This window comes from Saccopteryx bilineata, chromosome 3, assembly GCF_036850765.1.
Source record: "Saccopteryx bilineata isolate mSacBil1 chromosome 3, mSacBil1_pri_phased_curated, whole genome shotgun sequence".
NCBI lineage: Eukaryota > Metazoa > Chordata > Mammalia > Chiroptera > Emballonuridae > Saccopteryx > Saccopteryx bilineata.
This window is the reverse complement of record NC_089492.1, coordinates 173,779,210-173,805,420: the sequence shown is the minus strand read 5'-3', so window position 1 is coordinate 173,805,420 and position 26,211 is coordinate 173,779,210. Positions and strand designations below refer to the sequence as shown.

At 42.5% G+C, this 26,211-nt stretch overlaps 1 protein-coding gene across 7 annotated transcripts in view; it reads left to right on the top strand.

Annotated features, from left to right (window-relative positions):
* The window catches only part of CDKAL1 (CDK5 regulatory subunit associated protein 1 like 1), a 1,056,598-nt gene that overhangs the window by 863,794 nt on the left and 166,593 nt on the right, over nucleotides 1-26,211 (top strand). For 4 of the 7 annotated variants that reach the window (XM_066268291.1, XM_066268292.1, XM_066268293.1 and 1 more), the window contains one exon: nucleotides 10,825-12,274. The exons of 1 other annotated variant lie outside the window; for it this stretch is intronic. In XM_066268291.1, the coding sequence (XP_066124388.1) occupies nucleotides 10,825-11,016 (192 nt within the window). In that variant the 3' untranslated portion in view covers nucleotides 11,017-12,274. Of the gene's footprint in view, nucleotides 1-9,877; nucleotides 9,994-10,824; nucleotides 12,275-26,211 lie in introns of those variants that run through there. 2 more of the 7 variants (XM_066268294.1, XM_066268290.1) reach the window with 2 other exon arrangements.

Below are 26,211 nucleotides of genomic sequence, written 5' to 3'. Positions count from 1 at the left end.
ATTTAGTTAGCAGAAGAGAAACCTACAATAGTTCTAGATAATTTTCTTAAGTATGACTAATAAGAAAACCTTCTTTTTTGAAAAAAAGAATTGATAACAAGAAAGAAGTAAAAATGTATCTCCAGCTAGGCTGCTAGACCTCTGATAACATACCTTTTGACGAAGCTTGCAACCTCTAGTTTTTCTTGTAGAACTAGAGAGGTTATGTATAAACAAATGATAATGCAGTGCTGTTGGCAAATATTGTTATACTGTATTGTTAAGTCTAGATCTGACTCTGATGCCCTACCATGTCCCCCTTATTTTCGTTGATGTAACAAGTCAAAAATTAGGATTGTGTGGCCCTGGCCCGTTGGCTCAGTGGATAAAGTGTCAGCCCAGCGTATGGATGTCCCAGGTTCGATTTCCAGTCAGGGTACACAGGAGAAGGGACCATCTGTTTCTCTCCTTCTCCCCCTTCTCTCTCTCTTCTCCTCCTGCAGCCAGTGGCTTGACTGGTTTGAGCGTTGGCCCCGGGCACTGAGGATAGCTCAGTTGGTCCAAGTATTAGCCTCAGATGGGGATTACCGGGGGCATCTCGATCTGGGCACCTGCGGGTGTCTTTCTATCTCCCCTTCTCTCACTTAAAAAAAAACCTAGGAATGTGTGAGCTCATTTACACGCACATTGGTGCTAACTTAAAGATGAGTGAGTTTATAGAAGATGAGGGTATTCAGACAGAACCGCACAGCTTGAGGGTCGGGAAGGCATCCCAGTGCTGAGCAGCCCTGTGTTCACTCCTTGTTGTCGGGGCCAGCGCAGCAGTTCGCGTTAGGGATGCTGACCTTAGGAGGTGCTTCCTTCAACTTAAGAGTGTGCAGAGTAAAATACAATTATGATCAAGATAGCTTTCTGATGTGAAGATAATTTGTATTCAAAGTAAACTTTTTAAAATCAGATTTTGAGGTTCTTTTGTTTATATTAGACTGCATACTGTATATTTTAAGAAAATTTTGTCACATTGATCACATCTTGCTTTTGATCAATTTTCTGCATAGACCATATGTTCAGACTTTATTAAAATAAAGATTCTAAATTCTAATTACCTTGAGCTTTGAGCTATAAAACTATTTATTCTTCATCCTTGTTAGCGTCCACTTCAAGCTTTAACAATGCCTCCAAACTATGAGAAAAATTTACACATAAGAAATACTTTGAGTCCATTAAAAGAAGTTGAGAGCTGAGTTATTTTCATATCTCTTGAAGTGAGATCTTACACAAAGTAATAATTAAGTGATGGGCTGATGCCGAGCTTTGGTTTTTGATGTGATTATTTCTTTTTTCAATTTGGTGCAGTTCAAGTCAGAGGATCGGGCCTTCTGAAAGTGAGGGTTCACCGAGACCATGCAGGGGCACCTCAGATCTTTTCCTTTGGTAAATGTCAAGGCAGAATTATTCAGAATATTCTGAAATGCATTTGATCATACAGCAGATAATTTAATAATTTATGTTTGGCCTTATTAGCACAGCCTTGTATTTACTCTGCTATCACCAAAATAAGATTTAAAAAAACCAAGATTATAGTGGTGGGTTTGTGTATGTGTGTGCGCGCATGCATACGCATGCACATGTTTCAGTATAAAATATTTTCTTTGCAATTCTAATGACCTGATAGCAATTACACATTTGAGGTGAGGAGGAAAGAAAATTACATATGGATAATGTATGATTTAGAATTGCTCGTGCCCGAAAGTGGTATGGAAAGGCTTGACAGTGCTGTGCTGTCATCGTGTGACTCTGTGACAGAGGTTTTAAAATGTAAATGGTCTCCCAAAATAAATGAACAAGTTTAATTGATTCCAAATTTATTTTGGTGATTCTTTTATATGCCATCGTATCAGTAATGCTAATGGACAATGCATATAACATTATTTATGTAGACTATAAGAACTAGAAAAGACTAACATCTTTGGTTTGGAGATAATTAAGCAGTCCTAGTTTTATGAATGATGTTAAGTTGCTCCCAGTTTGAGGAAGGCTTAGGAGAATAGTGGAGAAAGGTAGCTTGGCACCCTTCATCCCCTGTATGTCCTGGTCTCTGGTTAATGACACACACACAGGGCGGAGGTTGTCTGTCAATCTCAGGAAAGGAGCTGGCATGTGGAATGTGATTTCAAGTCCCTGGCAATACCTGCAGGTGTCAGGGACAGAAGAACTCATTTAGAAGCTGCACTGCAAGATGGAAAGACAGGTGGCATCTCTCTTACAGGGGTATCTTTTATTTGAGCAGAACCAGACCAACTGTTCCTCATTAAAACACATTTTGCAACATGTTCTCATGTGAGCAGATCAAGTATGTGTGCATATGTTCAGAGAAAACTCAGCAATGTGCCATCTACAGGTCACATTTACAAACTCTCAACATGGCTCAGAACTGCAAGATAGGTAACTTGAAGAGTTTGTGTGTGACCCAAGGCTGGCTTTCCTGGAAGGTCCTACTTCTGTGTAGAGAAACATATAATAACACCGTTACCTCCATGAGATTGTGCAGCACTGAAGTGGTGAAAGTCTGGTATTAATCTTGCTCTTTTTTTTTTTTTACAGAGACAGAGAGAGTCAGAGAGAGGGATAGATAGGAACAGACAGACAGGGACAGAGAGAAGAGAAGCATCAATCATCAGTTTTTCATTGTGACACCTTAGTTCTTCATTGATTGCTTTCTCATATGTGCCTTGACCGTGGGCCTTCAGCAGACCGAGTAACCCCTTGCTCGAGCCAGCGACCTTGAGTCCAAGCTAGTGAGCTTTGCTCAAAACCAGATGAGCCCGCAATCAAGCTGGCGACTTTGGGGTCTCAAATCTGGGTTTTCACATCCTAGTCCGATGCTCTATCCACTGCGCCACCGCCTGGTCAGGCTGATCTTGAGTGATCTTAATAATTATGTAGTGCCCTTATTTTTCTTATTTATTTATAGTACATTATTATGATAGGTCACAATCAAGGTTAAACTTAGTATGATTAAAGCCACGCCTCTCATCTGCTTCACCTTTTACTCCTACTACCTGTAAATTTGGTAGGTCCTTAAAGCTGGGATTAACTCATGTTAGCTACGTTCCTGGGAGATTAGAAAGTGTAAAGGAAAGGATGCATGTAGCATGCTTAGAGCCCTGCTGGGCACATGGGGAATGTCCTATAAATATGCCAAGTAGAGCCTGTCCTCCACTTTTCTCCTTATTCTTCTGGCCTGTGGCAGTATTACATATTATAGTATGCAAATATTTTTGATGAGGTGTTGCCAGTGGAAATAGTATTTTTCCACAGAATCATAAGGAGAGCATTCCAGAGACCCAAGTATGGGGGCAGTGAGGTTTTTGCGGTAAGATTTATTCAGGGTTGAAATGGAAGGCTGCCCACAGGTTCCCAGTGTCTCATCTCCATCTGTCTCACCACGGAAAAAGGCCAGTCTAGTCTTTCTCAGGCCCATCAGAGCTTAGCCCAGTCCACACAGCATTGCGCACCCAGGCGGCACTCAGAGCCGCTTGGGTTCTTGGGAGACCCAGTGCCTGACAATCAGTGCGGCAGCCAGGGCCGCATCGCTGCGTGGGGAGCGCGTGCACGGGAATGAACAGGGCAAGCACATGTTTCCAAGCAAGAGGAGCGAGAGAAAGCTTCTTTGTTAGGCTTATATAGCCTTTGGCTTTGGGAAGAATTAGGCCTTCTTTAAACTAACCAATTAGTTTTTTAACCTTTCTCAGGCTTTCACTGGTCCCTCCCACTAGCCAGTCAGATTATTCTTTTTTTTTTTGCTTTTTTTTTTTTTTTTGCATTTTTCTGAAGCTGGAAACAGGGAGAGACAGTCAGACAGACTCCCGCATGCGCCCAACCGGGATCCACCCGGCACGCCCACCAGGGCGACGCTCTGCCCACCAGGGGGCGATGCTCTGCCCCTCCGAGGCATCGCTCTGCCGCGACCAGAGCCACTCTAGCGCCTGGGGCAGAGGCCAAGGAGCCATCCCCAGCGCCCGGGCCATCTTTGCTCCAATGGAGCCTTGCTGCGGGAAGGGAAGAGAGAGACAGAGGGGGGGGGGTGGAGAAGCATATGGGCGCTTCTCCTGTGTGCCCTGGCCGGGAATCGAACCCGGGTCTTCCGCACGCCAGGCCGACGCAGATTATTCTTATAGGCCAGACTGACAGGCTTCTATGGCTACCTTCTTGGCTTCCACTGCACATGTCTTCGAATAGAAGCACCCAAGTGCCCCATATTCTAGGGATGGACTGGTTGTGCTCTGGAAAGATGGAGAACCCTACACTGGGAAGGGAGAAGTGTTAATCCCCTTAGCAAAGTGATCCCCTGGGGTATACAAAACAGCAGCTCCCCGATTCAGTTCCCTCTGGTTACTTCCCTTATTGATGTCTAGCTGCATACACTAGCAAAGGAGGACGAACTACAGGAAAGGCCTCTTCTGAACAGCCTGGGTTTCTTCATTGGAAGGCCACGCCTATCTGGCTCCCCAGAAAAAGAATACTTGCAATTGTGTGAAAATGTAACTACGGAATCCAAAGGAACAAGTAGAAATGCAGATATCCCTTCAGAGAAGATTGATTGACCACCTCCTAGGTACCCTTTCCTTCAGGTCCCTATTTTTGGCTGAAAGAGCTTTGAGTAGGACAAATATGGATGACCCTGGAGGACCATTTTCTTAGCAATCAGCTACCTCAGCAGGTCTGCATGAGCTCAAAGAAAGGAAAAGGACTTAGCAGAAGCTGACCCCTGGAGGCCCCCGGTCTTCTTCCGCGAGGACTTGCCACTGTGGGGGAGGGGTACCCTGTACCCTTGCCCTGTGAATGAGTCGAGCATTAGGCTTCTGTTGGAACAATTCTTTTGTGCAGGTAGTCCAGCTTTGCCTGAATTGAGCACACTTTCTGGTGGGATAATGAGATCTTGGGGGGTCACATATGCCATGAGTAGCAGGCACAATAATATACCCTCCCCCCTCCCTGTCCCTGTCCCCTTACTCATCACCAGAGATGTTCACATCCTAATCCCTAGAACCTGTGACTGTGTTATGCTACATGGCAGAAGGGACTTTGAGATTGTCCTGGATTATCTATCTGGGTCCAATGTCAACCACAAGGTGCTTATAAAAAAGCCTATGCTAGTGGCCTTGACAATGGAGAAAGGACCACATGCAGGCAGCCCCAAGAAGCTGGATTTAAGACCCTAGGTTTGTGGTAATTTCCTTTTTTGTTTTGTGTCTGCGAGAGAGACACACACAGTAACATTGATCTGTTCCTGTATGTGCCCTGACTGGGGAGTCCAACTGGCAACCTCCATGCTCAGGGATGATGCTCCAACCAACTGAGCTGTCCGGCCAGTTGTGCATTTTTTGGTTGCCCCTCATGTGTGCCCTGACCGGGGATAGAACCCACAACCTGATATTGTTTTGGGACAACACTCTTAACCGAATGCACTAACTTACCAGGGCAGTTTGTGGTAATTTGTTAAAGTAGTTGCACAAAATTAACATACAATCCTGCTTCTCTGCTGGTAAGTCTTTTTCCCCCAGTGATGTTTTATATTTATACTGTGTAGCATTGGTAATATTGGATTCTGTGTCCCATTCACCTTACAATCTAATAAGAAATACAAGAATAGGTAAATGATCTTCATATGGAAAGACTATATGCATGTGTGCGTATGTATTACTAAGGGATATCCTTTCAACTTACACTGTCCTCTGGGGGAGTGCACACAGCTCATGAGGAGACAGCAGTTGACAGGGGGCGTGATGAGAGCCAGCCAACAAGACGCTCAGCCCCACAGAGGGGACACACCTAACCCTTCCTGGCTGTTTGCTGGCTGAGAGGGGTTTTCCTTCTGGAGGCCCCGAGTGATAGAGGCCAGAGAAAACAACAAGAAGAGAGGCCAAGGATGGAGAGAGGGGTGATGGCTGCTTCAGGCAGGGCACAGAGCAAGGGCAGAAATACCTTATGTGGAAAACAGTAACGTTTTCTTTCCTCTTTATTTTCCTTGAAAACAGCATTACAATAATATTAGGTATTGAAAGAAAAAGCAGGTAAAAATGGGCCCCTGGCCCATCTGACAGTTGAATCCCTCCTCGTAACTTGAGTGGCCCAGGCTTTCCTTCTTACATGGGTTGGTTGCACCTTTCCAGAGGGTTCGCCCACAGATTGCAGGCTCAGGGAGTAAGAGGTGCTGATTTTACAGTGGGCCTAGCTTCTCCCTTACAGTGGGTGCTTATGAGAGGGGTAGTGGGCAGGGCTTCAGCAGCTCGGGACTGCTGATGAGTGCATGAGATTCATCCGGTTTTCAAGCTACACTCTAGAATGTAACAGAATAGCAGTCCTCTACTTACACCTTCTGTAATCCCAGTAGAAGTGACAATTGAAATGTACAAAGTTATTTGCCTACTGATTACCAGATCTGAGAAATGTTTTATTTAAAACATATCATGAAACTCCTTTAACTAAAATCTTGGATTGGTAAAAGGTGAAGATAATAAGAGAAGCATAGTGCGGCTGGAGACAGGCTACATTTTCCCCTCTCTTGCTCTGTTGTCCAGCTCTCACTTTGACCTTCGGAAGAGTGGCAGGTCAGCTGGGCTTCTTGTGGCTGCATACACATGCTGCTGCTCTCCGTGTGGTTCCAGGATGCGGACTCACACGTACTGCTGCTCTCTGTGTGGTTCCGGGATATGAACTCGTTCACTAGGAGCAGGAGAGAGGCTCAGCACCAGAATACATCTTATGGGTCCCTTGTGTTTAGATGTGTTCAATGTTTGAGGGTTGGAGGGGGAAAAATCAGTGACCAAGTAAGAGTGACTAAGTTGAACACAACCACAGCTAATCCACTGTGGTAGTTTAATAGATAACTATTATATCTTGAGCAAAATTTTAGGGCACATGTGTTGGAAGGAAGACAGGAAGAAATTTTGAGCAACTATCATCCAAAGTCAAGGGTTTCTTTCCCAGGCTCGAGAGCACAGGCACATTACCTGCACTGCAGTTTTGTGAAGCAGATGTTTCAGGAACCCAACCCAGTGCTGTGAGAAGACTTCTCTAGGCCTGCCTGGGTCAGGCTAACTCCCAGCCTGGCAGCAGGGATCACTGAGTGGTAGTTTCTAGAACTGCAGGCATTCAGAACTGGGTTGGGCAAGAGGTGGATTTTCCCAGAAGCTAATGGAGCTGAAGTTTCAGGGTCTTACACTTTGAGGGACCCCCTTCCAAGGCCCTCTACCTAATTTGTATTCATATTCTTTTTTCACACAATCCATACCCGGCTCCTTTCCTGAGTGCGAGGTCTGTGAACCTCCTGAAGGCAGATGCAGGTGTGTGAGTGGGCGCGTGCACCCGCATTCCGCATTTTTCAGGGGAACAGTCTCTAGTCTCCACTGGCTTCTCAAAACTATGTGACTCAAAAATGTTTAACTTGGACCCTGGAAAATTAATCAGCCTCTTAGTTCTGGTAACTGTAAACCCAAACATGAGAAATGATGGTTTAATTGCTACAGCAGCAACTCATGACTCATGTAAAAAGTGCCCTGAATACATTGCTGGACACTCTGATCACCAGAGACATAGGCACAGTTCTGATTGGCTACATCTCAGATGGAGCACATGCCCTCATATTCTCTCATTCATTCACTCGTTCATTTTGTTCGTTTCTAATCACTACTGAGTACCTCCCATGACCAGCTGTGCCGGTTCCCAGAGATGAAGAAGGAGCCTCACTGCTGGGGAGGAACTCCCTGGCTTCTCTCATTTCAGCCAGAGGACTGCGTCTTCCCCAGGGCTGCTGCTTACTTAGGAGTGCTGTCATGAGCCCTTAAGGCTATTTTTACTCAATTGAAATGATAGGTTGTCAACATATTTCCAGCTCCTGAATATCACTCAGAAAGCGAGGCTCGCAAGAGAGTGGTCTCCCAGGTGGGCACGTTTGAGTGCACCCTGAGCACCTGCCCATGCCCCGCTGTTGCAGGGAGGCCAATTCCGTCTGTTCAACTGTGTGCTCCTGGCCAGGGTTCAGAGTGAGGGGCCACCAGCAGGGTGTCCTGAGGCCCAGGGATTTGAGGAGCATAGAAGTAAATAATGGTTTGACTGCCTGTGGTTAGCAGCTTTATTAATTTTCAACCAGTCTCCTATAGTCAAAGCAAGAATTCTTCTATCTACACCAAATAAAAGGAAAACCCTCAGTTTCTGTAGGATGATGTGGCAGCATGTGCGCATGCGTAGATGATGACGTAACACCATGTATACAGCGGAGCAGCCCACAGCCATGCCAGTCGAGATGTGGACGGTACAGAGGAAAGTTCATTGTGTTCTGTGGCTCACTAAATTCGAATCTGTGACCAAAGTGCAACATGAATATCAGTGCGTTTATAACAAAGCGCCACCACATAGGAATAACATTACTCGGTGGGATAAGCAGTTGAAGGAAACCGGCAGTTGGGTGGAGAAACCCTGTTCTGGTAGGCCATCAGTCAGTGACAAGTCTGTAGAGGCTATACGGGATAACTACCTAAGGAGCCCTAAAAAATCTGTGCGTGAGCCCACATCAAACTGCACTGAATAGGTATGAAACTGGGAGAGTTTTCCTTTTATTTGGTGCAGATTTCACATTTCTATAGTCTTTTGTTGCTTTCCTGTGATGGGTCAAAAGTGCACCATGACTTTACGAACACACTGTATTACATGTAAATATTAGCTGGTGGGAATTAGATTGCAAAAGTCATCTTTATTTCCCCATTCCTGTTCTTTCTCCCTCTCATTACCCAGTCATCTGAACTCAAATCCTGTTGCTTCTACATCAGAAGTCTTCTGTTCCTCCTTTCCATCCCACTGCCGTCATCCCAACGTTAGGTGTTTACATCTCCACCTCATTATCGCCACCGCTCACCACCAGCTTCTTCGTCCCCATTCTCTTGGTGCCCCTCAGCCCATCCTCCACCATCCTGAGCAGTGATTTCTGTAAAGTGCAGATTCATGGCGCACACAGTGAGCTGCAGCGCACCACTTCCCACACGAGGTCGAGGTCTCACCGTGAGATCGTCAGGGAGCTTGGAATGGAAGAATGAGCAAAGTGAAATGGTCATTCAAAGACATGTAGGGCTTCTGTGTATTTCTTGTTTTTCCACACGCACACATGCCTGTGGTATGCTGCCTTTGTGTTCCTGCCCCCCCCCCGCACTGTTCCTTCCATCCAGTATTCCCTTCCCCACCCGACCCCCCAGGCCCCCCCCCCAGCCCTCAGCATGCTCTTCAGGTTTCAGCAGGGAGGTGCTGATTCTAAAGCCTATACCTAAAGTGGAAATGTAAGTGGAACCAAAATCACACTTTAAAACACTAGAACCACCCTCACTCCGAGTGCCACCCTCACTCCCAGTGCCAGGTTTCCCCAGGCGCTCCATCTGCTCCTCCCCACACCCGCTAGAATATGTCAGGGAGCAGGGACTACCTAAGAGGAAGTGACATCATGGCCCTTAGCTTTTTAAACTCCCTCCCAGCAAGCTTCCCAACCTTTCCCATGTCCAGCACACAGAGAGTGAGCATAGTGATGTGGCACATCATGACATGTGCATGACAAATGCTGCATACAGGGGTGGGTGGATGCCTCTAGCCACCTAGACCCCTTTGGGCCCCCTGAGGGTTGGGGGCAGCCCTCCTGCAGCAGTGCCCTATGGGAATCTCTGTCATAAGGAGTATGTTTGCTGAATAAAATGGCTTCTATGGTTTCTCTCTCTCTCTCTCTCTCTCTCTCTCTGTTTTTCTTTTTGGTTTGTTTTTGTTGTTGTTTTTGCTAAATAGATCTGCTTGTATTTCTACCCTTCATGAATTCTTCCTTGATTCTCCGTGAGTGCTGTCCCTCCCTCTCACACAGGTCGTGTATAGAGACTATGAATGCAGTCTGACTCCTCAAGGGAGGAACTGTGACTTACACCTGCTTTGGGGCCATTTGGCCTATGCTGGCTGTTTGAATGTGCCCATGCTGAAGCAGTAAGTGATAGCTCCTTCCTACATTAAACTATTAGGTTCTGTACAGCAAAAGAAACCATCAACAAAATGAAAAGGTGATTTAATTAATGAGAGGGAATATTTGCAAATTATTTATCTGATAAGGGGTTACTATCTAAAATATATAAAGAACTCATGCAACTCAATAGCAAAAAAAAAAAATCTGATTCAAAAATGAACAGAGCTCTAAATAGACATTTTCCCAAAGGAGACATATAGATGGCTGACACATGAAAAGATGCTCAACATCAGTCATCATCAGCGAAATGAAAAGCAAAACCACAGTGAAACACCACCTCACACCTGTTAGAACAACTGTTATTAAAAAAAAAAAAAAAAAGATATAACAAGTGATAACAAGTGTTGGTGAGTATGTAGATAAAGGAATCCTAGTTCTGTGTTGGTAGGAATGTAAATTGGTGCAACCATTATGCAAAACAGTACGGAGGTGCTTACAAAATAAAAATAGAATTGCTGTATGATCCAGCTATTCCACTTCTAGGAATATATCCAAAGGAGACAAAAACACTAACTCAAAAATATACATGCGCTAAAATTTCTCATCATAAGAAAACTAAATTTGTAACTATATGGGCTGATGGATATTAAGTGGCCTTACTGTGGTCGTTCACAATATATATAAACATCAAATCTTTATGTTGTAGACCTGAAACTAATACAATGCACATGTCAGTTATATTTCAATAAAAAAGAAAAATTTCCTTCTAGGGACCCATTACTTAATTAATACCCCAATAAGACTTTCTTTGCATTTTAAAATTATTTTTTCCTTCTGCGTTTCTCTCTTACCAGGAATTCAGAAATAGGCTTGGGAATCCCCTGAGCTCAGGATCCCACATCCCAGCTACGACGCAGCGAGCCTCGGCGAGGTCCAGGCTGGCGCTGCGACTGCAGAGGCTGCGTCAAGACTCGGCACTGATGATGTCCGTAGGCCTGGCCCTGTTTGCTCTTCTTCTTGCTTTTTTCGTCAAGGTCTATAATTAAAACACAGTAAATGAAGCATCTATGGAGAAGAATAAATTCCTAATTAAAGTCTTCAATGAACAAGGAAGCTCCCACATCAGTCCTCAAAGGGCAGTCGTGTTTGCTGGTCTCCCTGCCGCCTCCTTAGCCACACTTTTTAATGAGGCTCACGCTGTCTTCCGTGGAGTCGGACCCACTGGTGCTTTTATCTGAAACCGAGTAACAGCTGCCATAGCATATCTTTTACATTAAGCTCCTTTTGGTTTGTTTTTAGCAAGAAATGATAGTGGTTGCATCTTCAGTAAATCTTCAGCCTCAAGTCAGAACTTAACTTGTACAGTGTGGAGTGGATCTGGTCACCTTCTCCATATGTGGGAAGACTTTTCCATCTTTAATAAACATTTTTAAATGGATCTCCTTCTTTATGCTTTGTTTGGAGTCCCATTTCTACCAGTATCTTCTTTTTCAGAGCAGATGTGTTCCTGAAAAGTTTATATCAAAACCTATTTTTGGACGTCAAATCCTTTTGGAATGTGCCGGGGACTCTGCCAGTTACAGGGCTCGCGGCAGCGGCCGGAGGGCTTGCCCGCTTCTTAGCACTCACGCACGGGCTTTCAAAACCTGGACTCGTCTGAAATGAGCTGGCCCCTTTTTTTATCAGTTATATCAAATATTTGTTTCTACCTGATATCAGTGGCCTTTACTAAATGAACTGACATCTTTCACAATAAAAGGAATTTCTGTAATAAGCAAGTCTGAATCTAAAGAAGTTATTTGGATTGTATCAGAACAGGGAAATCTGGTACCCTGTGGTTACCATTTATGACATTTTTCATCTTTAAACCCACACCCCTGTTCAGCTCCTCCTTTTGTCTCAAAATATTTCAGACTTGTAAAGAATCCAAATCAAAACTTAATTATGTTATCAGTTGGTGAGTTTAAAAACAAAACAAAACTGAGACTTGAGTGTTAACTACATTTCTCCTGAAACTGGTATGTGAATCTAAGAGGAAATCACATTTAAAAAACGGAAGATCTGCCCTTGCCCCTTTGAGACTCCTGCAGTGTCCCCCTCACCGGGCATCACCCTGGCTGCTGGCGGGGGGAGGGGAAGTGTTGGCAGTGTAGGAACTGGCTGGGCACCTCCTTTCCTAAGATCGATGTGGTTGTTTCTTAGGTAATAAACAGAGTGGATTCTGGTGAAGTATGTATTTAACGAAAACCTAGCAGAAGTGAAAACAGTGCCCGAAGGCTAGAGTCACACTACATAGTGTGTAAGAAAGCTTTATACGTCTAACTGAATTGAGACAAAGTTTTTCTTATTTCTCCACTCTTATCCTCTCCCCACTCTTCTTCTCCCCCACTTGTCTATTTGTATCCTCCCTCCAGCTGTGCCTTCCTTTGGTTTTCTTCCTGGGAGAGCGGTACACCCAGCTGTCCAGCAGCCCTACTGTCCCCGGATGGTGCAGACTCTCGGATTGTTTCGACCATACAGGACTCTCCCCACTCTGCCCTGACTGTTGCTTACCGCCAGTAAGCAACTACTCTGCTCCTTGGTTTAGAAAGTTAACTATCCACTGCCCTGCTGCAGGTATACATTGTCAGTAGCCACATTGGTGGCAGCTTGCTTTTCTCCACCGCCTTCTCGGATGAGGGCAGAGAGAAAGGTGCAGTGGGTGTCAACAACACAGTGCTCTTGTGGGAAGGGCTTTACCTGTGGCTGAGTCTGGGAACCGAAGAAGAAGTGTGGTGACATTAGAGCTGTCACCTGTCTAGCTCCTCTTCTCCCTGCCCCGAGGGCAGCTGCACATCTCTCAGCCCTGGGGTTAGGCCTGCGCAGGTGCCCTGCTTTGGCTGGTGCAATGGGAGTGGAAGGGTGCTCTCCCCACCTCTGGAAGAACTGCGGACGCACTTGCCAAGTTAAGGAGCAGAGCCTGGGACCCCAGGTGAGTGCAAGGAGCAGAGCCCCCACCAGCCTGTGCTGGGTGTTCTGTTAGAACAAGAAGGCGCTTTGTTGTGATAAGCCACTAGGATTTGGGAGTTATGACTATAGCATAACCTAGACTCTCCTGATTCATTCAGAGTCAGTCATGATAGGACAGTTGACCTACACTTTGTAAACTTAACTGCTGTTGTGCCTCATACTGTCTTTTCATGTTTTCCCTCAGTACCAAAATCCTTTTGTAAGTTTTCTTCTTCTTCTTTTTTTTTTTTTGATGAGGCCTTCTCTGCTGAAAAGGAAACTTATAAGCAATCTGTTTTAAGCTGCTCTAACACAATACCATAGACTGGGTGAGTTGTAAATAATAGATATCTATTTCTCACAGTGCTGGCGGCTGGAAAGTCCAAGATCAAAGCACTGGCAGATACGGCATATTGTGATTCACACATGGCTGTTTTCGGGCTGCATCCGTGCTTAGTAGAAGGGGCTAGGGAGCTGTCTGGGTCTTCTCAGAGGGGACTATCCCCTGTATGAGGGTTCCCCCTATGATCCACTAGCCTCCTGAAGGCCCCACCACCGACCACCATCATATTAGAGATTGGTTTTCAACATATGAATTGGGGGTGGTGGGACACAAACATATAGTCTACAGCAAGATTTTCAATACTTTGGCCAATTTCTTTTCTAAAGGTAAACTATTACGGGGAAGCATATAGGTAAAAATGTACATAAATCATAGGGGGACAGCTTGCTGTATTTTCAAAGAGTGAACACACATTGTAACCAGCCCCATGTACCTTCCCAGACGTTCATTCTGCCCCTCCCTAAGTTTACTGCTATCCATTTCTTTTTTTTTTTTTTTTTTTGTGAGAGAGGGACAGACAGGAAGATGAGAAGCATCAGTTCTTTGTTGTGACACCTTAATAGTTCATTGATTGCTTTCTCATATGTGCTTTGACCAGGGGGCTACAGCAGACTGAGTAACCCCTTGCTCAAGCCAGTGACTTTGGGCTTCAAGTCAGTGATGTTTGGGCTCAAGCCAGCGACCATTGGATCATGTATGTGATCCTGTGTTCATGCTTGCAACCCTGCACTCAAGCTGGTAAGCCTGTGCTCAAGCTGGTAAGCTCATGCTCAAGCCAGTGACCTCAGGGTTTCAAACCTGGGTCCTCTGCTTCCCAGTCTGACAATCTACCCAGTGCAGCACTACCTGCTCAGACCTATTCATATTTCTAACACTGTAGATTTGCCTGAAGAACTTGATATAAATGCCATCATATAGCATGCACTGTTTTATGTCTTCCCTTGCCCAACAATACTTGTGTGTTGCATCCAGATTGTTTGTAGCAAGAGTACATTTACTTTTATTGCTGAATAGAATATTATTGTATGTCTAGACCACATTGTCTTTGACCATTCAACAGGTGAGTGACTTCCAGTTTTCTGGCTGTTATGAATAACACTGCTGTAAACATGTTTAGGTACACATATGTAAGCATTCATGTGCTGAGCATATATCTAGAAGTCAGACTGCCGAGTTCGGTCATTTGCATATTCTCAGCTTTAGCAAATACTGCCAAGGTGGTTTTCTTAATTGGTTATACCAGTTTACATTCCTACCAGCAGAGAGTTCTGGATGCAATCCATTTATTGATATGAACTATCATTTTCCCATTTCTTCTCTCTGTACCCTTGACATTCTTCAGCAGACCTTACTTCTGCTGTCTCCCACCTGGGGATCAGCCCTCTTTTAATAATAATAATACTGATAATCATTAACTGTCTAGACTTTAAATGTGCCATATATTATGATGTGCACCTTAACAAGTGTTAATGCATCATGAAAAAACAACTTTGGCAATTCCCAGCCAGGGCACACAGGAGAACGCCCATCTGCTTCTCCACCCCTCCCCCTCTCCTTCCTCTCTGTCTCTCTCTTCCCCTCCCGCAGCCGAGGCTCCATTGGAGCAAAGATGGCCCGGGCACTGAGGATGGCTCTATGGCCTCTGCCTCCGGTGCTAGAATGGCTCTGGTTGCAACAGAGCAATGCACCAGATGGGCAGAGCATTGCCCCCTGGTGGGCATGCCGGGTAGATCCCGGTCGGGCACATGCAGGAGACTGACTGCCTCCCCGTTTCCAACTTCAGAAAAATACAAAAAAAAAAAACAACTTTGGGATAAGTAGTATTATTATTACCATTTTACTGGAGAAAAAAAACAAACATTAAAACTCACAAGATTAAGTAATTTACAAGGGACCCAGAGCTACCAAGTTACAGAGGCAGGACTTGAACACAGCTGACTCTACAGCCCTTGCGTCTATGCTCTACACTCTCCCCGCTCTCTTGCCCGCTGCCTTCTACCTAAACTTGACCTATGCCAACAGATGCATCTCTAGGATTGGCCGTGTGGCTGCCTGTCCTGGGCAGCCAGTCCATCCCTCCATGTGGTCCTGCTCCAAGGATGTGCATGTACTCGGCAACACTTAATAAAGAAGATTTACTAATCAAGTTTCTTATTCCTTTCCCCTCCCTCCCTTCTTTCTGTCTTCTTTCTTTCATCAAGTGTGAGATAGTCAGTAGGAGAATGTAGAGAATTCTCTGCTAAAAGCTTTGCTTTGTTGCTGGGAAAATGTGTCCATAAACATCAGATTTCCATATGCTGTTCAGTCAAAACATATGCTTTTCTACTGACTTCATTCCTGTTGAAATGTCAGTGTGTATTATGTCATGGAGAGAGAATTTGAGTTATAAATGAAGCTTCAGGAGGCTTTATAATTATAAAATAAACGAGAAAAAAATGAAGGGAGAGAGAAAGAGGGAAGGAAAGAAAAAAAATATTTTTAAGATCTGCCAGCCTAGGGCCCCCTGGGGGCTGCAGGGCATTCACAGGAACCCCAAGGATATCTGAAATTCTCCATGGCAACTCAGCAACATCTTGGTCGGTTCATGCAAACCACCACTAGTTCAGAATAGTTCATTATTTCAACATTCTTTTTATGATGCTCTATCTTTGTAAGTGGATTTTCAGCAGTTGCTTTGATAAAAGGCAAATATCAAGTGAAAATCCATGTGGAACAAGGCATGAGGGTGATCTTATGCCAACTTTTGAGAATTGTGCCGTGCCCAACAGGTTGCACCCTTTCCGTTAATGTAATGATGGTGATTCTAGAATGAAATAAAAATATTTTTTTTCTTTCAAGTACATGTGTTACTTTTTAAAACAATTTTTATAAGCTACGAGGACATACATATTCATTAGGTTGTTCGGGCCTGCCTGCTTAATAAACAGAATGGTTAGCTGTTTCTTTTGGCCTGGGGTGCCATGAATCAAGAAAGCTTGAGAACCTCTGCTCCTACGATACAATGTAATTTAGAGAATTCATGCCAAACTTATCATCTTGGGGTCTTAATCACTTCTCATCATATTTTCCCTTATTTTAAAATTAATTTATCAATAAGCAGATGTTTATTACCACTGAACTTGATTTTTATGGTGTTCAAACCATAGCATTTGAATTAAGGAACTGTGAAGGAGCAAAGACTCTGAATCAATTTGAGTCATGTCTGAGTCATTTACAACACAAGTTTGAGGTAGGAAGGAAAGAGTAGCAGATTTTTGACATCAGCAAAAGTTTACTGTTAGTTCCAGCCAGGACGCTTTCTTTTTCTGAGCTTCATCTGTGAACTAGGTCATGATTCCATTGTAGGGTCATTAAAAGATGAAATGAGCTCACCATCTATCACATCCTGTCTTTCATCATTTCTACCCCTTTCCTATTTGCTTTAGCCATTTAAGCCTGAAAACCAATTTTACAAGTAAAGAAAGATGTTTTTAATTCCGATATTAACACATGACCACCCAAAAGAATTATATACGGAATAAAAAGACTTCTGCCTCAAGGGCTTAGAGTCTAATTCTAACAAATGCAGCAAAGGAAGAAAGATTCAAAGAAAATGGATTGCAGCTGTATTTGAGGAGATCAAATTAATGAATGGCATGAAGCAGAGTTGGGTGGCCAGTCTTAGATCAAGACGGTTTTCCAGGCCCAAAGATGAAAAGAGCAAACAGATTAATAGGCAGGCCTAGAAGGAGTGCCCTCCCCCATCCTGCCTTGGGGATAAAAGGAAATACAGACACTATTATTCTTCATTAGTTTTCTGTCAATTACTCCCTACCAGTACTGTTTCTTAGAGTTCTATAGTCAAAGTATCCCAACTGTGTACTGTGTAGCAGTTGAATCAAAGAGTATTATTTGTTTTCTTAAGGCCTTCACAGATTACAGGCATCTGAATATATTTAAAGTGTACTGATGAGGCAAGTGCCCAGGGGAAAAAATATATATATAATTTTTAATTTTTTTCATATCTGTATATATGCAAACACAAATATATATGTAGAAAAAAACTTAGATCAAAGTAAGAGAAATGTTGGAGTTCACGAGGCCTAAAGAAGTAGAAATTTTACTTTTGGGTTGATCTCATCTGCTCTTAATATGACTCATTATCATAACAACTATAGATATTATCCCAGACTGGCTGATTTCAAGGTCCAAGCTTTTAGCTTTTGTTTTTACCCCCATTTCCATAAAGAGGAATAAAACACGTGTGGTTTTTAAACCGACCTAAAGCTTTTCAAATTCTGTAGCTATAAAGTATGTTGTTCACTTATAACTCACTATACTTAGACTTAACCTTTGTGAACTAAAGCGTACTATTTGCATAAGTAATGAGTCTAATTACAAATATAACTTCCTCTTGAGTGTTATCTCCCTCAGAACAGTCACTTTGTAATGACTTTGATGACAATCCTGGAAGTAATTCCTCTTGCAATCCTGTGACTCTTTGCCCTTGAAGGAGGAATAATGATATCGGTTCTATTTAAATTCAAAAAATTGAAGAGGAAAGAACACTTCCTAATTCAATCTATGCGGCCAGCATTATCCTGTTATCAGACCAGGTAAAAACACTACAAGAAAAGAAAATAGCAAATCAAATATTCTATATGAATATAAATGAAAAAAATAGACACAAGTTATTAGCAAATTGACTTCAACAGCATATTATAAGTATTACTGACCATAACGAAGTGGGATTTATCCCAGGAATACAAGGATGGTTCAACATTAAAATACAACATATTGATAGAATGAAGGGGAAAAAATGTGACCATCGCAATTGACACAGCAAAGGCATTTGACAAAATTCAACACTCTTTCATGACAAAATCTATTAGAAAACTAGGAATAGAGGGGAAGTTCCTCAACACAATAAAGGGCATTTATGAAAACCCTCAGCTAATACAATATTTAAGTTGTGATAGGCTGACAGCTTACCCCAAGATCAGGAACAAGGCAAGGATGCTTGTTTTACTGCTGCTATTCAACATTATATTGGAAGTTCCAGTGACAGCAGTTAGCCAAGAAAAAGAAATAAAATACATCCAAATTGGAAAGGAAGAGGTAAAACTCTGTCTGCAGATGATATAGTCCTAGAGAGAACCCCAAAGAATCCACTAGAGCAAATAAATTCAGCAAAGCTGATTACAAGATCAACACACATCAATTGTCTTTCTATATACTAGCAATGAACAAAGCCAAAAAACACTTAAGAAAGCAATTTTATTTGCTGTAGTATCTAAAAGAATTAATACTGAGGAATAAATCTAACAATTTAGAGGAATGAAAGACACATATACTGAAAACTAAAAAACATTGCTGAAAGAAACTTAAAAATAAATAAATGAAAAGATAGCTCATGTTCATGAATAAGAAAACTTAGCATTGTTAAAATGTCAGTACTACCCAAAGCAAACATCAAATTCAACACAATCCCTATTGAAACAGGCTTTTTCATAGAAATGGAAAAGCCGACCCTCAAATTTATATGGAATTGCAAGGAGCCCCAAATAGCCAGGACAATCTTGGAAAAGAATGAAATTAAAAGGCTCACAAACACTTCCCAATTTCAAAAGGTACAAAGCTACAATAATTAAAATAATATGGTACTGGCAGAGGAACAGACATAAAAGCCAACACAAGAGAATAGAGATTCCAGAAAAATAATCCTCCCATAATATGGTCTTTGGATTTTTTTTAAGGATGCCAAGAAGATTCAATAGAGAAAAGAAAGTCTTTTTTTAATGGTGTTGGTAAAATGATCTCCACATACAATAAAGACCCTTACCTTACATCTCATAAAAATTAACTTGAAATAGATAGAAGACCTAAATAAACTTAAGATCTAAAATTAGAAACCTCTTAGAAGAAACTATTGTGGAAAATCTTCATGATGTTGTATTTGGCAACAATTTCACAGATGTGACACCAAAAGTACAGGCAACAAAAGAAAAATATAGAGAAATAGGACTTCATTAAAATAGAGAACTTATATATCAAAGGACAATATCAAGAAAGCAAAAAGACAACTTATGCAAGAAAATATCATATTTGAACCTTTAATTCTGGTAAGATTAATATCAAGAACATACAGGGGTTGGCAAAAGTAGACCTACAGTTATTCATATGGAAAGTAATACAATAATTAATAAATAATACAAGAATAAACTCGGTTTTGCTTACTCACAATTGTAAACCTACTTTTGCCAACCCCTGTATAAAGAACTATATATATAAAATGTCTACAGGATTTGAATAGACGTTTCTTCAAAGATACATACATAGCCAATAAGCACATGGAAAGAAGCTCAACATGACCTCTCATTAGGGAAATACAAGGCAAGTCACAATGAGATATTATTTTACACCCTTTAGGATGGCCACCATCAAAAACAATCAGAAAAGAACAAAAATAGATGTTGACAAGTATTTGGAGAAGTTGGAATCAAACTCATATACATTGTTGGTGGAAATGTATTGATTAAATGGTGTGGCTACTGTGGAAAATAGGTTGGCAGTTCTTCCAAATTTAAACCTACCTACCATATGACCCAGCAATTTCATTCCTACTTACATATCCCAAAGAATTGAAAGTAGGGACTCCAACGGGTATCTGTACACCCATGTTTATAGCAACATTAGTCACAATAGCCAAAAGGTGGAAACAACCCAAATGTTCATTTATGGATGAATGCACAAACAAAATGTAGGATATACATACAATAGAATATTACTCAGCCTTAATAAGGAGTAAAGTTCTGATACATTCTATATATGTGGATGGATTTTGAAAACATTATGCGCCTGACCTGTGGTGGCTCAGTGGATAAGGCGTCAATCTGGAAACACTGAGGTTGCCGGTTCAAAACCCTGGGCTTGCCTGGTCAAGGCACAAATGGGAGTTGATGCTTCCAGCTCCTCCCCCCTTCTCTCTCTCTCTCCCTCTCTCTCCTCTCTAAAAATGAATAAATAAAAAAAAATTTTTTTAAATTAAAAAAAAACATTATGCTTCGTAAAATAGCCAGACATGGAAAGACAAATGTGGTATGGTACCCCCTTGTGTCAGGCACCTAAGACAGACAGATTTCATAGAGACAGAAAGTAGAATAGGAATTACCAGGAGCTGAGGGAAGGAGGAGTGGGGGAGTTATTTTTTAATGGGTATAGAGTTTATGTTGGGAATGATGAAAGGCTTTTAGAGATAGATATTGTTGATGGTTCCACAAGACTGTGTATTTGATGGTACTGAATTATATACTTACAAATGGTTAAAATGATAAATATTATGCATATTTTACCAAAGTAAAAAAGTCATAGTATGAAAGTGCATGAGGAATTTGAGGAGCAGTGTAGACAGAGTGAAGAATCTATAAGAAGAGTAACTGAAAGTTAGACTAAGAAATAAGCTCAGACCACATTGTGTAGGGTTTTGATGCCATGCTAAGGGACTGAGACTTGCTTCAATAGTCAAGGAAGAGCCACGGTCGGCTTCTCAACTTTGCAGTCTCTGAAAAGACTCGTGTCTGGAAAGAGAAGCAATGACTACGTGAAAGATAGCTCCTTCTCCTTTTGATGCTCCAGGCCCAGGAGCTCCCCTCACCTTCCCCTAAACTGACACTTTTGGAAACATGCAATGTATTAATCATTTTCTCAGGGACGATGAAGCAAATTTTAGGGAGAGTTAAAACTCTGCCCTCACTTTAAGGTTGTTAAACACTGCCAAGTTGGTAAATCTGTCCGTTTCCAGGAGAGCTGTTAGCAAGCATTGGCATAGCCAACTGCTGGTGGTTTTTGTCAATCTATTACTGACCCTAGTGTTGCTGATACTGGGGGTTTGTCTTAGAGTTGTTGCTGTAACATAACTCAAGCTGGATATGTGGGTCCTGTTGTTATTTTAATTAAGAAAGTGCCTCAGTGCCCTGGCCAGTTGGCTCAGCAGTAGAGTGTCAGACTGGCATGTGACAGTCCTGGGTTCGATTCCCAATCAGGGCACATAGGAGAAGTGGTCATTTGCTTCTCCATCCCTCCCCTCCCTCTCTCTTCCCCTCCTGCTGCCATGGCTTGAATGAGCAAGTTGGCCTCAGGTACTGAGGATGAATCCATGGCCTAGCCTCAAGTGCTAAAATAGCTCTGTTGCTGAGCAACAGATCAGTGCCCCAGATGGGGGTTACGGGTGGATTCCGGTCGGATAGCATGTGGAAGTCTATGTCTCCACCTCTCTGTGTCTCACGTGATGGATGGATGGATGGAAGGAAGGAAGGAAGGAAGGAAGGAAGGAAGGAAGGAAGGGAGGGAGGGAGGGAGGGAGGGAGGGAAGGAAGGAAGGAAGGAAGGAAGGAAGGAAGGAAGGAAGGAAGGAAGGAAGGAAGGAAGGAAGAGAAAGAAAGAAGAAAGCCTCAGTAAGAGTCAAGCTCCTATCTTTATAGTTCAGCATCTTTGATCCTTAATCTTTTGCTTTGGCACTGTCACACTGAGCAGATTCTGGGGACCTAGCAACCTTCCATTCCTCTGTACCTGCTACCCTCTCTGCTTATCAACTGCAATTCACAGGAGTGGCTCAGCTTTCTGATTTTGATCTGCTGCATCTCAGATTCTGTTAATACACCTGTTCAGTTAAGAATTCTTATGCTCTGGGTCAGAGTAATGGCGGACTAGGAAGCGATACCAATAAATCTCCCCCAAAACTCAACAAGATCTTCAACCAGAAACAGAAAAACCTATACTTGGAGCTTCCAGATGCTTCGCAATACACCCAAAAGTATGATTGAGTGAAAAATTGGCTAAATATATAACCAAACCCCGAAGGAAATAGGGAGTAAGAAATGCTCCGCCTTCCTCACTAACCTAAACAGGGAGGCTTTCTCTGGTAACTGTGAATATAGAAACTGAGGCGGGCAAAGGGGGTGAATAGATCCAGGCCGCCGCAGCACAAACGGCCGAACCAGGCTGTGGCACGAAGACCAAGCCGAGGAAAATCTGATCCTGTGGCAACCCGGGCAATACAAGCTAACACTCGCACCAAACCCAAACAAAGAAAGACAAGCGGAGCGGCCATTTTACCCGGTCTCCTGGTCGGTGCGCAGTTAGTGGGCGAGAATTTCTTCCTAGGCCCCGAGAGTGGGTGCCCGTGTTGCCCCACGGAGAGGCAGGGTCAGAGGCCTTTCTGTGGGCCGAGGGCAGAGTCTCTGGGCAGCCCCAGCGCCCTGGGAAAGCCACGCACGGGAGGGAGTGAGAACTAATTCCAACGGTGGAGATTTTCCGTGCTGGTGACGGTTTCACTCAGAGGGAAACACAGCCGGCCTCATATCCTGGTTTGCGCGCGCAGATAAGGAGTGAGCAATTCCTCCGAGTGCCTCGGCAGTGCGCGCCCGTGTTATCGCACAGAGGGGCAGAGTCAGGGGCCTTTGTGTGGGCCAAAGCGGAATCTCGAGCCACCCCAGCGCCTTGCAAAAGCCGCGCACGGGGACGGAGCGAGACTCAATTCCAACGCTGCAACTTTTCCCTGTGGTTGGGGGTTTCACTCAGAGCGTGAGACTGCTGGCCGGATATCCTGGTCGCAGACAGTGAGTGAGAGTTTCCTCCAAGCGCCCCGGAAGTGGGTGCCCGCTTGTGTTACCAGACAGAGTGGCAGAGCCAGAGGTCTTTGAGTGGGCGGAAAGCCCGCCTGATTATGCTAGCAGCTCTGACTGACTGAGCCTTACCCAGAGCCCTGTGCTGAGTGGAAATAGAGTGGGGAGTTGCTAGCTCTTTGAGCCTCTTACTATCCAGGCAGAGGCAGCAGCAACCCCATAGCTGGATTATCAGGCTACTAATTGAGGAAGGAAAGACTAGGAGAAAGGCTCCAGGAACATGAACTCTCTCACTGTCGGAGCCTATAAATGCTAATGAGCTTCGACTGCCAACGAGACTAAAGCACAATACATGACATTGCCATAGAGACTTATCAACTGCAAACCTCTCCCTGAGCGTGCCAAAGGGGCAGAACCCGGGGTACAGAGTCACCGACCAGGAAGAGGGAGAGAAAAGAAAAAGCAAGAAGATAACCTCTCAAAATCAAGAATAATCTGCAGACTGTATAACCTATCCCATTTTATTATATTTGTTCGTTTGTTTCTCTTATCTTCATTCTTGAGACTTTTTTTTCCTCCTCCAATTTGGCCGATTAACTCTCTACCGGTCTTACTCTCTCCTCTCCTTGAACTACACTACCCATAAGTGTTACATCTCCCATTATCTTTTCTCTTCTCTTCCTGTCTCTCTATGAGGGTTGCACTCCAAAACCCTTAACTCTCTCTCTCTCTCTCCTTTCTTTTTTCTTCTTTTAGTGGTTCCTTCTTTTTTTCTCTCTCTCTCTTTCTTTTCTCCCTCTATATTAGTTTCTTCCTTTCTCCTTTACATCTCCTCTCATTCAAACCTCAATAACAAACAAATTATCTTATCTGGGACTCAAACCTATGTTTGTGGCATTTTGGGGGGTTTTTACTTCACCTTTTTAACTCACTAGCAGTGCTCCCATCCCTGGCTCTCCATATTATCTAGTTCTTGTTCCACTAAATACAATAGTAATTTTTTAATTTGTCCCCCCATTTTTCCGTTTTCCTCTTATTCCTCTCATCATAACTCTTAGACAACCAACACCTAAAAGTAAATCATTTTATTCTTGACCCAAATTTTTTCCTTATTTGCTTTTTGTGGGTCCATACGCTCTTTTTTTTTTCCTTTTTTTTTTTTCTTTCTTCCCCCCCCCTTTATTACTTTTCCCCAATTCAGGCCCTCTATCACAGGCATTGTTTGTTATAATTCAGAGTCCACCACAAGATTTTCTCAAGAAAGAGGAAAGAGGAGAGGAGAGGAAAAAAGGAGGGGGGGAATAATTTCCTTTTTTTTAAAATTTTTATTTTATTTTATTTTTCTTTATTTCATTATTAATTTTTTTAAAAAAAAAAACAACTCTTTTCGATTTTTTATTTTTTTTTAACTTTTTATTCTTTATTAAATCTCATTAATACTATCAACAAAACCACCCTCAGATGCCATTAAGGAAGAGAAAATTGAATATCATGGATACAAAAGAAAGAGAGGTAACACAGCTAGATGAGGAAAAATCTATGGAGAAAAAATTTAATATATTGGAAACCTTGGAGCTAAATGACAGAGAATTCAAGATAGAAATCCTAAAAATCCTCCGAGATATACAAGAAAACACCGAAAGGCAATTTAGGGAGCTCAGAAAACAACTCAATGAACACAAAGAATATATGTCCAAGGAAATTGAAACTATAAAAACAAATCAAACAGAGATGAAAAACTCAATTCACGAGCTGAAAAATGAAGTAACAAGCTTAGCTAATAGAACAGGTCAGATAGAAGAGAAGATTAGTGAAATAGAAGACAAGCAACTTGAGGCACAACAGAGAGAAGAAGAAAGAGACTCAAAAATTAAAAAAAATGAGATAGCCCTACAAGAATTATCTGACTCCATCAAAAAGAATAACATAAGAATAATAGGTATATCAGAGGGAGAAGAGAGAGAAAATGGAATGGAGAACATACTCAAACAAATAATAGATGAGAACTTCCCAAGCCTGTGGAAAGAACTAAAGCCTCAAATTCAAGAAGCAAACAGAACACCGAGTTTTCTTAACCCCAACAAACCTACTCCAAGGCATATCATAATGAAATTGACACAAACCAACGGCAAAGAAAAAATTCTCAAGGCAGCCAGGGAAAAGAAGAATACAACATATAAAGGAAGGCCCATTAGATTATCATCAGATTTCTCAGCAGAAACTCTACAAGCTAGAAGAGAGTGGACCCCAATAGTTAAAGTCCTGAAAGAGAGGAACTTTCAGCCACGAATACTATACCCATCAAAGCTATCCTTCAAATACGAAGGAGAAATAAAAACATTCACAGATACAGAAAAGATGAGGGAATTTATCATCAGAAAACCCCCACTCCAGGAATTACTAAAGGGGGTTCTCCAATCAGATACAAAGAACAAAAAAAAACAGAGCCACAAGTAAAAGCTCCAAGAAGAACACAATAAAACCAAATTTAAACTGTGACAACAACAAAAAGAAAGAGGGGGAGAAGATGGAGATTAACAGTAGCAAAAGACGATGGAGTGCAAAAGTACTCACAAAATAGTTCGCTACAATGAACAGGGTAGGGACCCTTTTTATTACTCAAAGGTAACCACCATTGAAAAAACCACCACACAAGCACATGAGATAAAAAAGATAGCAACAGTGGAAAGATGTATGGAATACAACCAAATAAAAACAAAAGATAGAAAAACGAAAGAGAAGGATCAAACAAGACACAAAACTAACAGAAAGCAAGATATAAAATGGCAATAGGGAACTCACAAGTATCAATAATTACACTAAATGTAAATGGATTAAACTCACCAATAAAAAGGCACAGAGTAGCAGAATGAATTAAAAAAGAAAATCCAACTGTATGCTGCCTACAGGAAACTCATCTAAGTAACAAGGATAAAAACAAATTCAAAGTGAAAGGCTGGAAAACAATACTCCAAGCAAATAACATCCAAAAAAAAGCAGGTGTAGCAATACTTATATCGGATAATGCTGACTACAAGACAGGAAAAGTACTCAGAGACAAAAATGGCCATTTCATAATGGCTAAGGGGACACTGAATCAAGAAGACATAACAATTCTTAATATATTTGCACCAAACCAAGGAGCACCAAAATATATAAGACAGCTACTTATTGATCTTAAAACAAAAACTGACAAAAATACAATCATACTTGGAGACCTCAATACACCGCTGACGGCTCTAGATCGGTCATCCAAACAGAGAATCAACAAAGACATAGTGGCCTTAAACAAAACACTAGAGCACCTG